General features: G+C 42.6%; 2 protein-coding genes across 3 annotated transcripts; one reads left to right on the forward strand and one right to left on the reverse strand.

The window, feature by feature from the left end:
• Window positions 1–56: 56 nt before the first annotated feature.
• Window positions 57–5269, forward strand: FBXO39 (F-box protein 39). The gene is made up of 4 exons (XM_059487142.1): window positions 57–201; window positions 1770–2970; window positions 3747–3923; window positions 4966–5269. Exons 2-4 carry the CDS (start codon window positions 1957–1959, stop codon window positions 5092–5094), a joined length of 1320 nt encoding a protein of 439 aa, XP_059343125.1. The 5' UTR covers window positions 57–201; window positions 1770–1956; the 3' UTR covers window positions 5095–5269.
• Window positions 5270–5884: 615 nt separating this feature from the next.
• On the reverse strand, window positions 5885–12728 carry TEKT1 (tektin 1). 2 transcript variants are annotated; one of them, XM_059486948.1, is made up of 8 exons: window positions 12523–12728; window positions 10094–10337; window positions 9555–9720; window positions 9220–9348; window positions 8644–8787; window positions 7255–7481; window positions 6474–6705; window positions 5885–6185 (listed from the first exon to the last, which is right to left on the reverse strand). In XM_059486948.1, the coding sequence occupies exons 2-8, from the start codon at window positions 10281–10283 to the stop codon at window positions 6026–6028; spliced, it is 1248 nt and encodes a 415-aa protein (XP_059342931.1). In that variant the 5' UTR covers window positions 10284–10337; window positions 12523–12728; the 3' UTR covers window positions 5885–6025. The 2 variants fall into 2 exon arrangements, with proteins under 2 accessions (XP_059342931.1, XP_059342930.1); XM_059486947.1 differs by having other exon boundaries at window positions 5885–6670; window positions 7259–7481.
• Window positions 12729–13482: the final 754 nt, after the last annotated feature.

A 13482-nucleotide genomic window follows, 5' to 3' on the forward strand; every position in this document is an offset into this window, starting at 1 on the left:
GGTGAGGGAGCGGCCCGCGCTGGCTGAGGGGAATGTCCGGGCCCAGCGGCCCAACCGCAGGGGCTGCGCTGCGCCCCCGCCGGCCGCGGCTCTGGCGCCTTCGCGGACCTCGGCCCAGAGATCCGCGTCAGCAGGACTAGTAAAAGGACTCAGGCTGGGTTGCCCACTTGGGTATCCAAGCCACAGCTCCTGTTGCTTCTGGTAATTATCGATCAAAGTCTTAGAAGGTCTTTGTTTGTTTGGTTTTACTCCACGGGCTTCTGCAGCTCTTGCTGGAGGAGACAGCTAGTGTAGCTGTCCGTATGGGATCGTAAACCATCCGGGATGCCCTCTGAAGCAAAGAGGGCCAAGGGAAAAGGATGTATGTGTTCAGCGGTGGGGGATTTTATTTTTATTTGTTGGGTTTTTTTTTTTCTTACCCTAGTGGCAAACAAGACATGCAAAGCATTCATTTATCTTGAAATTACTTCTGCTTGGAAAAAAATTGCTCTAGAAAGAACTGTAGCAGCGTTTTTTTCCAAAGATATGTTTTCCCCGCACCAAGTTAAACTCGGAGCTGACAGCTAGAACACCTCCTTAACTAAGACTTCGCTTATAGTAATGGAAAAGCCAACCCAACACTGCAGGATACCTCTTGAATCACACCACTGGCTCATAAACAAACATACTTTTTACAGATTCATAAGAACTCTGGTTTTAAAAAAGTTCCACATGATGGTGTTTGTGCCACTTTGTATTCACACGCTAATATTGATGAATGCAGTGTAATAAACATCCTTTATTAACAGATGTGTTTCTATGTACTACTGCCCTATATTCTGTTCTGCTTTCCTCTGTCCATTGCCTTCACGGCTTCCAGTTAGCTGAAGTGTTAGACCTCTTCCCCTGTGTTCTCCTCACTCTCTCTAGCAAAAGTTTCAGGTTCTTCTCACTAGCAAACTGGAGCTTCAGCCACCATATTTTAAGACTTGGTTTGGATTTTTGGAAATTGATCTAGAGACCTCCTAAATGACTAACAGTTCTGCAAAACAAAGAGCTCTCCTTGGAGGTGCTAAATACAAGAGAGACAGAGAGTCAGGTAGTAATCAGACCACATGATCAGTTTCTAAGGGTTTTATTGATAGCTGGGGATGTGGGTTGGTACTTTGAATGGCAAGAGTGGGCAGAGGAATCCCTAAGAATAGAAACAGTGCTAATTGAAAAGAGTATGTGTACAGGCAGAGAGATTCTATGTGACACAAGAACTGTAGGCAAAAAGACTAACAGCAGACTGAAGCTTAATTGTGCTATCAACCTGTCCTTTCATGCCTGTTTATACAATTAAAATAGATATAGCTGAGCTTTTGTAATTGTAAACAGACTCTCAGGGATCTGCATGTTTTCTTCTTTGTATGGTGCACTTCTTGTTTTCATCCATTTCAACTTTTTTTTATCCAGCCTTAATCTAAGGCAGGGTACTGATTGTCATGGAATGGTACCCTAGAAGACTATGAAAAGTCATTAGTGCTAATTTTGCACTGATGGTCCTGTTCAAATGTATACAGCCCAAAGAACTGAGTACTTTCAAACGCTAGGCATCAGATCACAGACTATGATCAATTAATTGCAGCTGATGCCAACCAAAGGTTTTGCAGACAATGTGGCTACTGTCGCAGCATTTGATACCATTTCACTGTTTAGCTAGACTGAAGGTGAAGGCCCAGAAATTAAAATATGTGTCCTGTGCTTGTACTGTGATTGTTCTTCACTCTTTTTTTCTTTTGATTTAGGTAAGACTATACTTTAGACTCAAGGGCTTGTTTGACAGCTGGAGTACAGAGGTTGTTGGTTTTGATTGTGAAGAAACAAACTTTCATCCATTTGTTTAGAAGCCTATTATGTTGGGACTGGCAAGAAATCTACCCACAGCTTTCTGCATGTTGGTTTGATTTAAGACCCAGAAGAGAAGTCCTCTCAATGGAAGATGACAGTGAACCCGAGCAAAGCTCCTGGGCCTATCTACCTGATGTCTGTCTGAGGCATGTCTTCCATTGGTTAGATGACAGAGACAGATCTCGGGCTGCCTTGGTCTGTAAAAAATGGAGTTGTGCCATGCACTCTGGATCTCTCTGGAGATGCAGAACCATCACCTTTTATGGCCAGCCATCAAGGGCACGCACACTGGAGTTTCAAAGTGCACTGTGGTATACCAAGAAATTTGGCAAGTATTTGAAGCACCTTGAGATCAAGTTATCGAATCCTTACAATACTCCCTTTATCAAAAAATTTCAAGTGATTATGAGAGGTCTTCTTTCACACCTGGGTAAGTGTAATAGTCACCTAGTATCCCTGAGCATCAAGTACCTAGAATTGGACTGCTTGATCTGGAGAAATGTGGTTAGGGCTCAGTTTATCAAGAATTTAGCTGCCTTCCTGAAAAGAATGAGCAATCAACTTGATTATCTTAACTTAAAAGGAGCAAGAATAACTTTGGAAGAAGGCTGTGAGCTTCTGAATTCTCTAAGCAGTTTGACAAACAGAAGCTTTATATCTGAAATCAATATTGAGGATTTCTTCAGTCTTCACCTTTCTGTCTACAGCAGTGCCTTGTTCCACCAAACTATGTCTAAGTTCCACAGGCTGACCATCCTGACTTTCAATTACAACTGCATGTCTGATGAACTGCTGGACATCCTGCGGGAGCGCAGCTCTCATTCTCTGTGCACCTTGAATATCAAGTGTCATATCCATGACCCTCATGGGCAAGTGGTCTCAGGAATGTCATGGGCAAACTTGGCCAAGAGAGCCCCAAAACTGAATGTGAACTTCTTCTTTGAAAGAGTCATGAAGCATGATCACCTAGCTAGGATCCTGCTAGAGGAGATCCCAGTTAGGAGCATCAGCCTACGGAGCTGTTATTTTAGTGACCCAGACTGGACTATGAGACCTACTCTCACCAACCTTCTCCCAGCTTACTGGCATGGTCTGCAGGTAAGGGAAACGAGAGACACCCCACTGCAGTGTCACAAAGCTCTACAAAGCAATCATGTAGGTCTTCGGCATAACAGCAGTCAGCAACAGAAGTTCCTGACCGCTTTAGTTTTACATTCAGAGGGCAGTTTTCCTAAGAAATTTCAGTGTTTCATCCATAATGTCATTAATGAAATTATCCTTGTCCAGTTATAACCCTCCATAATGCTATCAGGCTGCTCTATTTTGGCAATACACAAATGTCCTATAGCATATCTAAATTAACTAGTGCCCATGTCAAAGCACTTTGGTGTCACAAGGGATGTGTCATCAAAGGTTTGCAACAGCTGACCCACATAAGTGAGCATCAGGTCTTTGCAAGCCAGAGGGAAACAAGTGGCCTTACACCTGACGGCTGCTGACAGCTTTCTGTAAGTCCTGTTTCCGTTGCTGAGTTGTGAATAAACACCATAGATATGTAAAGCTTTCTAGAAACCACCATTGGCTCTACTCTTGTCTCTGGGATAATTTTCATTATGTCAGGTAAGATCATGGTATGACTGTAGATGCAGTGTTTTCTAATAAATGCACAATGGATCACCCCCTCTTAGCAGGACAGTGATTTACTGTAGCACATACACTGTTGCCATAATGCAAAACAGATTGTCAGCTAATATCAAGGTATAAAATTGATCTGCTGACTTTTTTTTTATTAACTTGGAAAACTATTTGTTGAATTCTAGTTACTGCATGCAACATCTGTTTAGTAGTACTAACAGTGTTCATTTTTTTCCAAGAAATTAACACTTGAATTAAACAATGACCATGAGTTGCTGGACAATGAGCTGCTACAGCTTATTTTATCATGCAAGAGGTTGTTATTTCTGAAAGTCTGGGCATTTCTAAGTGTCAGCTTTATGGAGAGGCTGCTACAAAACCGTGCAGAAAGGAAATGCATTTTGACTACCATAAAGGTAAGACTTTGTGCTTCCAAACTCTCATTCCCATTCTTGCTCCTATACCCAAAGGTTCCCATGCCCAGGCAAAGATCACTTACAGAAATGTTAATCTAACTATCTTCCCTATGTTATGCCTTAGTACCAAAGAGCTTGGGAGCCACTCGCAGAAAGGAGGCTTTCCAACCCTACTTAGCCACATACAGATACTATAGAAGTTTATGATGAAGTCCTGAAAATTCCAGAAGCCCTTCCTAGACTGGCACTCCCTCTGTCACCTCTAGTTCAAGCCCTCTCCCACTTCCAGGGTTTCTCAGTTACCTCTCAGGCTCAGTGCTTATGTCTATAACCAAGGAAGGTGGACTGAATCCCACTAAACTGCAAAGATACAAACACATCACACCCTTTAGGGGTCCTGTCTTGAACTGAGGCCAAGCCACAACTGTAGCTGGTGTAAACCATGCTGACATGCTACTTTCTGTGCTACAATCTGAATTCTGCAGGTCCTTACAAATCTGTGCAGATCCCAGGGATGCATCAGTTCTGGGGGTAAAAAGAACCTTGTTCTTCCTGTCTGAGTCAGCACAGGCAGACAGCAGGGACAACCACAAAACCACAGCTAAAAGATAAAGAGTAAATTTACTTCCCTTCTTTTGCTTACCGAGGCATCCCCAAAGCAACCCCCAGGCAGACACATACAAGTGGAGATAGAGGCACAGTTAAACTTGCTCCGTGCCAGAGGATCACTTGCTGGCATTCATACTGGGTTATCAAGGGCTATTCCCATCTGCAAGGTCACCTGAGTGATTTACAATCCTTCTTGCTAGTCTTCCACTATTTAACCCATTCCTCCCAACACCTCCCAAAAATTCTTTGGCAGGAGATGATGTTTTCAGTCAGGTGGGAGTGGGAAGAGAGTGCAGCATCAAGATTCTATTCCAATTCAAGCAATTTTGCTTCTCTAGATTCCTTATTAGTCACAGATGCTTCTTGTTGCCATGAGCTGTAATGGGTTTAGCTCCCTATATCTGAGAGACATGACTGCTGTTTGTGCATACAGGTCAGGATTTATACAGCCCAAGATGACAGCACTGAGGAGGAGAGGCTGCTGGCTGATATTTACAGGAAATTCAAGTACCTGATTGACTCAGAACTGAATTATTTTGTCATCACTTACCCAATGGTATAAACTACAGGAAGAAAACACCCAGTGACATCTGCATTAATGGATCCTTTGGAGTGCTTTAGTAAGGGATTTGAATTTTGACAGCAGTGCTTCCAAAAGGGAGTTATCATTCCAGCAAGTGAGAAGCAAGGGACAATTTTAAACTCCATGCATTAAAATGTTGGACTTGGGAACTGGACTCTTTTGTCTCCAGCATTATTTATTCTTTCCCTTGCTTTGGTTTTCCTTGCCAGAACCAAAGGAAGCAGTGATCCCTTTCCCACCCTTACAGGCATCTCTGATAAAAATAAGACCCTCCTTTTTTTTCAGCACTTCTCATTTCAGAGCTTCAAACATTTACCACTGAAGCCCACCTCAATGTTTCCGTTTTACGAATGGGGGAACTGAGATATCGGGTGAACAAGTGATTTTCCCAAAGTCAGCCTTGACTTTATCTTGATTCAGATGCAGACAGATGCACTATCTAGTGTATCAGTTAGGTAAGTTAGGTCCTGTTAAGTTGGCCATACTGTCTAGTTCTTAGCAGCAGATGCTAAGATAAAAACAAAACATCACATGGCCAGTCCTGAGAGACATCCCTCCCACTTGCTCAGCTGTCCAATGAGTGATTTATGAGGACACTCCTGCTCTGGCTTCCACACAGTTGCCTTCTGACACCTTTCAATGGCACAAGATATCATTAGTTACACATGAGAGAAACATGGAAGAAGGGGCATTTCTCATTATTCTGAATTTTATTGCCAAGTGGAAGATTTCATCAAACATTTTAGAGCATAGATAGTTCTGAAACAGATAGCTGTAAGTACTAGGTCTGTTTTAATTACCTTGTGCAACTAGACAGCATTACATTTGGAAGCCAATACATTTGGAAGCCTGCAAATAAAATTTCAGCAGGAGCTGGTTCTTTAGAGCACAGTCTCCCAGTATAATGACTTCAGTAATTGTTTATGCAAACAGACTCTCTCATTTGCATGCACAGCACTTCATCAATGTACAGTGTGTTCTCCTTGACCTTGATCTCTTCCTCCAAGGAAAGCTGTCGACGGCTCAGGCCTTTCAGCTCTGTGTGAGCCTGTGCCAATGCATCCTTTAACCTAACAGGGAAAATAGAGACAGGCATTAGTTGAAAACACATGGGTAGTGGGTTTTTTTCTCATAAGGGTTAGGATTTCTGGGCAAGAAAAAGAAAGATGGAAAGGGATTCACAGAGAATATCCATTGTCTTCCCCTAAAGTCTATCCACTAACTTCCCTTAAAGTGTCCTGCCCTTAAAAGAAAAGCAATTCCCAACTTTTCAGGGAGAATAGTTGGGACCCATTGTCATGCTAACACATTAAATTAACCAATACCACAGATTTACCTCTTGCATAATTTCCACTTGCCTTTGAATATTTTTGGTAATCTCTTGAACTTCACTCATCAGGCTGCTGTGCACTGTGTCATAGCACAGTTCCACATTGGGGCGATGGTTCCTCGCTTCCAAGCGGGTTTGAGCCACTTTCACAGGTGCTTCCTTATCAGTGATTGCTTTCTTTAAGGCTGCAATGTTCTTCTCCTGTGAGGCAGTCTCATCCATCACCTTAACAAATCCAACAATGAAATTCTGTACACTGCCTCTTAGAACGTGTGAAACCATCATCATCTACTTTAATAGTTGCAACAATCACAGTACCACTCAATATGTTGTTATTTCATCAAATAATATTTTTCAAAGCTTAGCCAGGAGTATGATTCCTTCATTGGAAAGCAGATGACACGGTTCTGGGTAAACCCAGAAATTCATGCTCAGCAATTATTATTTTTTAATGTTAATACTCAGTTTTCATGTGTCAAATTTTGAGCACATTGACCCTGCTGTTATCAATTATCAGGCTCTTACATCACAATCCTGAAAAAGCTGTAAGAGCCTCATGCAACTAAAAATCACAAGGAAAATCCTGTCTTTACTGATGGCTACAGCAACATTTAGATTGTATGAGTGACTCCAGAAATTCGTCTCTTTGGTGGTGCACACAGAGCTAAGAAAAAAAATCTAAAGTTACTTTTACGGAGAAGGGAACAAAAAGGAAAATGTGGCAGATAAGAGCAACCCACTGGATTGGGTAAACTGGTAGATAACCCAAGCCTTGTGTTTCCACTTTTTCACTGACTGTCTCCTATGACTTACCATTGCAAGAAGTATCTCTAGCTTGTGCTTGGCATCCTTGACTTCCTTCACCCTATTTCTAAAAGCATTATTCACCAACTCACATTGCCTGCGCATGTCATTTGCTATCTGTGAGAGGATGCCATCGATAAGTGCCTTCAGTGCCAAAGAATTGTTTCGCTGCTTGTCAGCCTTTTCAACATTTATGTTTGTGAAATCTATCCAGTCCTCAGGGCTAACAAAACTGAAAGGGAATCAAAATAAGAGGTCACCAACAGACAGCAGCAGGCCCTCCATGACTTCATAAATCTGTAATTGTGCCACAAAATCAAGAACAAAGCAGCACTTTTAACCGCATGTCACAGCAAGTGCCATATGTCCAGGGAGTGCTACAGATACAAAGGAAAGACTCTGTCACAATCATTTTGTAATGAAGTAGATGAGAGTCCAATAAAAACAAATTTGCTAGAGACACAGAGGAGCCTTGCTGTTACTTTCCCCTGGCAAAGGGGAACTTACAAATTAACATGGCGGGAAACACACATAATAATCAGTATTTCTTAGAACATCTTTCATTAATAAAGCTGTTACTATTAATAGCAGGCAACTATGTACACAACACATTCCCTTATTCTCTCACAGAGTTCACCTCTACGACACTTACAGTATCTGCCGGGAACAATAGTTGAGAAGCCCAGCCTCAAGCTTGCAGGCGGGTGTTTGAGAAGTTCTTCAGAGGGTTCGTTCCTTGTCTCATTGAGTGAATATATAAAGTTTTAATTGTCATTTGCACATAGCAGGCAACACCATCCTGGGTGTGCTCTGAGTTACATAACCTGTTTCGAGTGCTGGCGGCCTCTTGGTGTTGCAAGTTTGCTAGCTGTTACATAGCAACAGGGATTTTATGAGGCTCTTGCACAAATTGTTTTCTCAGTACACCTCCTCTTTTCAGCCCATTTTTCTGTGGTAGCTATTTTTGCATTTAAACCTTTCATACTAACTAACCCATGCAGAATGGGCACATTTGACAGCTTAATGTCTGAGTGAGAAGCTGACTTGACACCTCATGGGTCTCAGTCCAGCATTCTCCCCAGTGGGACACCCTGGGAGAGGAAAGAAGTTAAGATCAATAAATCTATTCTGTGTTTAAGCAATATGTGAAATTCTTCCTTAGCTAACTGTGAGCTTCAAAAACTTTTTTAAAAACTGCAGTTCACTGGGAGCATAATCATTGTGGTTTCCCAGACATACTACACAGATACAGAAGTGATGGACAGAAGTATAAGAAACAATTACATGGCAAAAAGATAAAGCCTGTTTTACACAAAACTAATCTTGCTGTTACTGGGACAGCCCGTATTATCTGTATAATTATCATATGTTTGTTGAACTAAAGAACCACTTACTTTCCTTCTAGTTTCACTGCATTATCAGCATATATAATATGAGGAGTGTCATTTGTCAAGCTAGCACAGTAATCATCAATTGTCAAAGCTGTGAATTTGTCCTTCAGATCCATGTCCAGGTCGTATTTTGCTGAACGGTTCCGTCTAGGAGAAAAAACAACCAAAACTCTAAGACCATGTATAGGCATTCACAGGTATCCTTAATATGTATGCATACATGCATTAGATAATTCAAACGCTGTTACAGAAATCGTCGTGTAAGAACTCTTAGTTGTCAAGTCACAAAATCTACAGTATGAAGCTGCCTTTTTATAAATTGATGGTACAATTCTCACTGAAATTAAAGGCACAGGACTGGATCATGAGAAGACCAAGGATCAAGCACAAGTACTTCGTATTCTACAAGCAGAACCTCTCACCACTACTGATTGAGTGGTATGAATTAGGACTGACCTCCTGCTAGTGTTTAGCATTGAAGATAACTTAGGACCTGTGTTCAGCCTGACAACTTCTCAGTATTATGGCTGTCTTAACTTTCATCTAATTAGTGTTCTGTTATGCTCTCTGCCTCTGCACCTGATTTGCTCATTTGTTTGTTCCAATGTACGTCCAAGTAAAGCAATAATCCCCTGGAGGACTTCAACTTCCTTCAGCAACTGCTGTTCCACTTCATCATGCACCAAGTCAATCCCAACTCGCCTCTGCCTACACGAAAAAAGGAAAAAACTATCAGCCACATTGTTCAAATGCCTGCATCAAATAGAGATGATAATGTTCCACTCTCCTCAGTGCTGTAACACCTAAATCAGACTGTGACTTCACTGTAAAGAGAGGTGGGCCTTTAGTTTGCAGTCTTTTTTCTTTGTTAAAGCTTCATTACCTAGACTTTTTCTGTCTCCTTGAATGCTCACCTGTACAGGAGACACTTCTGGGCAACGACAAGGGGCTCTTTGCAACCCTCCAAAGCTCTCTCCAGCCTATTCTTGAAAGTCAACAAAATCTCTGTCTCATGAACAATTTGTTCTAGCTTGTTATCTAATTCTTGCTTCCAGAATTTTATCTCTTCCCGTCTCTGTTCTATAGAATCAAAATAACAAACACATATTAATATGGGCCCATTCTATGAGCAAGGGAACTGCAGCTCAGGTCTTAGGTATGGCTAAAAATAGACTTATTCTATAGTGGAGTGCCTGTAGTGCTGTGGGCTGTATGGAAACAGTTTAGCAACCCTGTGTCAGGAGGTTTTGTTAAGAGAGCTTTTTGTGTGTTTTGTTATAAAAATAAAGAGTCTGCCTCAAAATATTTTATAAAATATTTTTGATTTTTTCATGACATTAACAAGCATGGCATTGACATATACTCCTATTCATTATCAACTAATTTGCTAAGTCCTTCTTGAAATTACAGCTCAAATAAAACATTGTGACCCTTGCAGAAGACATGGGATTACCTAATTTCTTGTTGACATCACTCTGGGTTTTTTGAGTTGTCTTTTCTATTTCATCCACCAGCCTCCAACTCTCAGCTGTCATGCATTCTGACCTGGATTTCTGGGACTCTGTACTGGCACGCTGCATCTGGTTTGCAGTGTACCATTCTGAGGGATGAAGTTTAGATGGATCTTGTAACAGCCTGGCCATCGCTATTTTGAAAGTTTCTGGATATAATGCAGGTCAGTTTTTGGAATATCAAACCTGAAAACAGAAATAGCATTATATTTGGCTGCCAAAGCAAGAAGGGGAGAAGACAGGTCTATAAGGATGAGAAATATTTTGTTCTTTTTACCTGCAAAATCACACTGATATGAAAAAAAGATTTTTTGCTCAAAGTTCCCAAGTCTTTGCTGATGAGTAGGGAAGAATGTGCTGATATGTTTGGAGTGGTAGAATAAAGAAACAGAAGAATTTGTGAGGGGAATTTACGAGGAGAGAAGTGGATCTGAAAGGAAAAGACAGACTATGCAATAGGAAGGAGAAGAGAAAGGAGACCTGTGGAGAAAGATGGAATTACTAAACAAGCAATCACAGAAAACAAAAGAAAAAGTGAATAAATATAAAAGATAAATAGCCTCACAGAGGAGGCTATTTGGAGAAGCAAACACCTTTCAATAATATGACTGGAGAAATGGATAAAATCTAGACTGTAAAAAGAAATGTAACCACAGAATTATTAGTGTTGGAAAAGACCTCTAAGATCATTGAGTCCAACTGTTAATGCAGCACAGCTGTGTTCACTACTAAACCATATTCACAAGTTTTAAATTCACATGCCTTTTGAACACATCCAGGGATGAGAATTCCACTACTTCCCAGGGCAGGCTGTTCCAATGCCTGATTAGGTGACTTTTCTTCTAATGATGATTAGGGGGAAAAAAAAAAAAAACCTAAACAAAAAATAAACCCAAAACAACCCCCCCCCCCAAAAAAAAAACCAAACCAAAAAAAACCCAAAAGAAAACATAACCTCAACAACAACAAAAATCTACAACCACAAAACCGACAAAACAAAACACCAAACCCCAAATCAAAATCGGACCTGAAAAGCTGAAGGAAAAAATTCAGCAGGCAAATGAGGAAATGGGAAAGTCCAGAAAGGATTAAAGAAGAAGAACAAAGCATACTGAGGACACTTGTTTAGTGGAGGGTGAAACCAATGCCCCGAATTTGCACAAAGTAGTTTGATTATAAATTTTCCTATTGCAGTATGCTCATCCAGTGTTCCTGAGACAGTTCCTGAGCCCAAATGCACACAACTGCGCAGCAACACACAGCTCTGCCCACACTCCATTCAGCACAGCCACCCTGAACTCGACTTCCTTCGCCCTCACATCTCGACTGACCTCGATCCTCCGCTCAACTGCTCTGAAGTTCAAAGCCTGGCAAAGTGCCCCGTCCTCAGTTCCCCTTCCCTAGGAAGGGTCTCTCAGCCTCCTCAGCAGCAGCACAGGTTCTTTTTAAATGTGCGACTCAATGCTGCAGGAGGCGGCTGGAACTGCACGCAAGGCAAACAAACTGGCTGCTGTGGGAACTCCCGCAGCTACCTCTACTAGCAGCTTGGTGCTGTGGCACCGGCTGGAGGAGGCACAGCACACACAAGTCCGTGGTGCTTCATTTCACCCACTTCCTCTTAAGATTTCTCAGGAAAAAGCCCACGTGTTCGCTGTACATTATTTTTTTTCATAGTTCCCAGAGCTCTGGACAGTAATTCTCAATTGATTTGTTGTAGAAATGCATAAAGATTGTGAAACAAATGAGAGGCGTATTAAGTATCCAGCTATCTAAAATGTCAGTCATAAAATATCCTTAGTAGTATGCTCTATCTTTACGTCAACAATATTCTTTCCTGGGAGAAAATATTCTGGGAGCCAGACACAAGAGATGAAGGAGATAAGGAGCTTGACATTAGACGGTACAATTGTGTCCCCTCCGTATAGCTCTGCTACAGTTTAGATAGATCAGAGTTTCTCACAGTGAAATCCGACGAAGTTCCAAAAGATCACAAAATGATAAAGAAGTGACATTACTCAAAAAAAAAAAAAAAAAAAAAAAAAAAAGGCACAGCAGAGATAATAGAGATAATATCATGTTTCTGAAAATGTGCTCAGTCACCCTGAAAGGTGAGGAAACTCCCAGTGGTGGTTTTCCACGAAGTTATTGCGGGACCGGTGGGACTTCATGCTGTTTTGTTCTGAAAACCCAGTATCGCATGCTGTCCTGCCCCAGATTGTAGCGACACTGCCACAAATTAAAGCTACAAACCACAAATCCATTCATCAATGTAAAAGACAATGGCCTTTCAAACTGTTAATATGAAATTTACAACCGATCCTGCAATATAAACTTTTAAGACAAAAAAAAAAAAAAAAAGCTTTAATTTTACCTCAGATGGTTTTCTCTACCGACTCACAGGGCTAGAAAACGGCTCCACGGCCGCCGGGGCTGCGCGCACCGGACGGGACGGTCCCAGCGCGCGCCCCCCGGGCGAGCGCCGCCCGCCTCGCCCCGCGCTAACGAACAGCCCCGGGAGAGCGGCGGAGGCACCGCCCGCGCTAACGAACAGCGGGGAGAGCGGCGGAGGCACCGCCCGCGCTAACGAACAGCCCCGGGAGAGCGGCGGAGGCACCGCCCGTCTCGCCCCGCGCTAACGAACAGCCCCGGGAGAGCGGCGGAGGCACCGCCCGCGCTAACGAACAGCCCCGGGAGAGCGGCGGAGGCACCGCCCGCGCTAACGAACAGCCCCGGGAGAGCGGCGGAGGCACCGCCCGTCTCGCCCCGCGCTAACGAACAGCCCCGGGAGAGCGGCGGAGGCACCGCCCGCCGCGCCGCCTTTCCACACCGCATGTAAGCGCCCAGTTACGGCCGGATGAAAAAGGAAGTCCTGCACAGCAGTAGGGGTAAGCTAACACCAGCTTGCTTACCACGTTCCATTGCGATGCCTTTGGAAAGGATTTTACAAAGGAGCGGTTCCTCACATTGTAAATTTTGTCTGGATGTAGAAAATAGGGTCACTATTTGCGAAATGGCCAAGTCCTCAGTCAGGAAACGTCTCACGTTTTCTGTGGAGGAGTCTAACCAGCCAGCATTAATGAAACTAGATCTAAATTATGTTGCCATATTCCTTGTTGGGTGCATGAAAAATAACATAAATAGTCTTATTTGTCATAGAATCAATCAGCAGAACTGCTGCCACTGTGTTGAAGCAGGAGAGTTCTCTAGGTTGAGCTCACACTGCAGCATCATCAACTACTTTCTTTCACTGTTGCTGAAATCCTAAAGCAGACTAACTAATAGGTCTGAACAGTGGTGTTCCACTAGAGTCCAAAATAATCCATGAAGAAAG

The sequence above is a fragment of the Ammospiza nelsoni genome, chromosome 21 (genome assembly GCF_027579445.1).
Source record: "Ammospiza nelsoni isolate bAmmNel1 chromosome 21, bAmmNel1.pri, whole genome shotgun sequence".
Taxonomy (NCBI): domain Eukaryota; kingdom Metazoa; phylum Chordata; class Aves; order Passeriformes; family Passerellidae; genus Ammospiza; species Ammospiza nelsoni.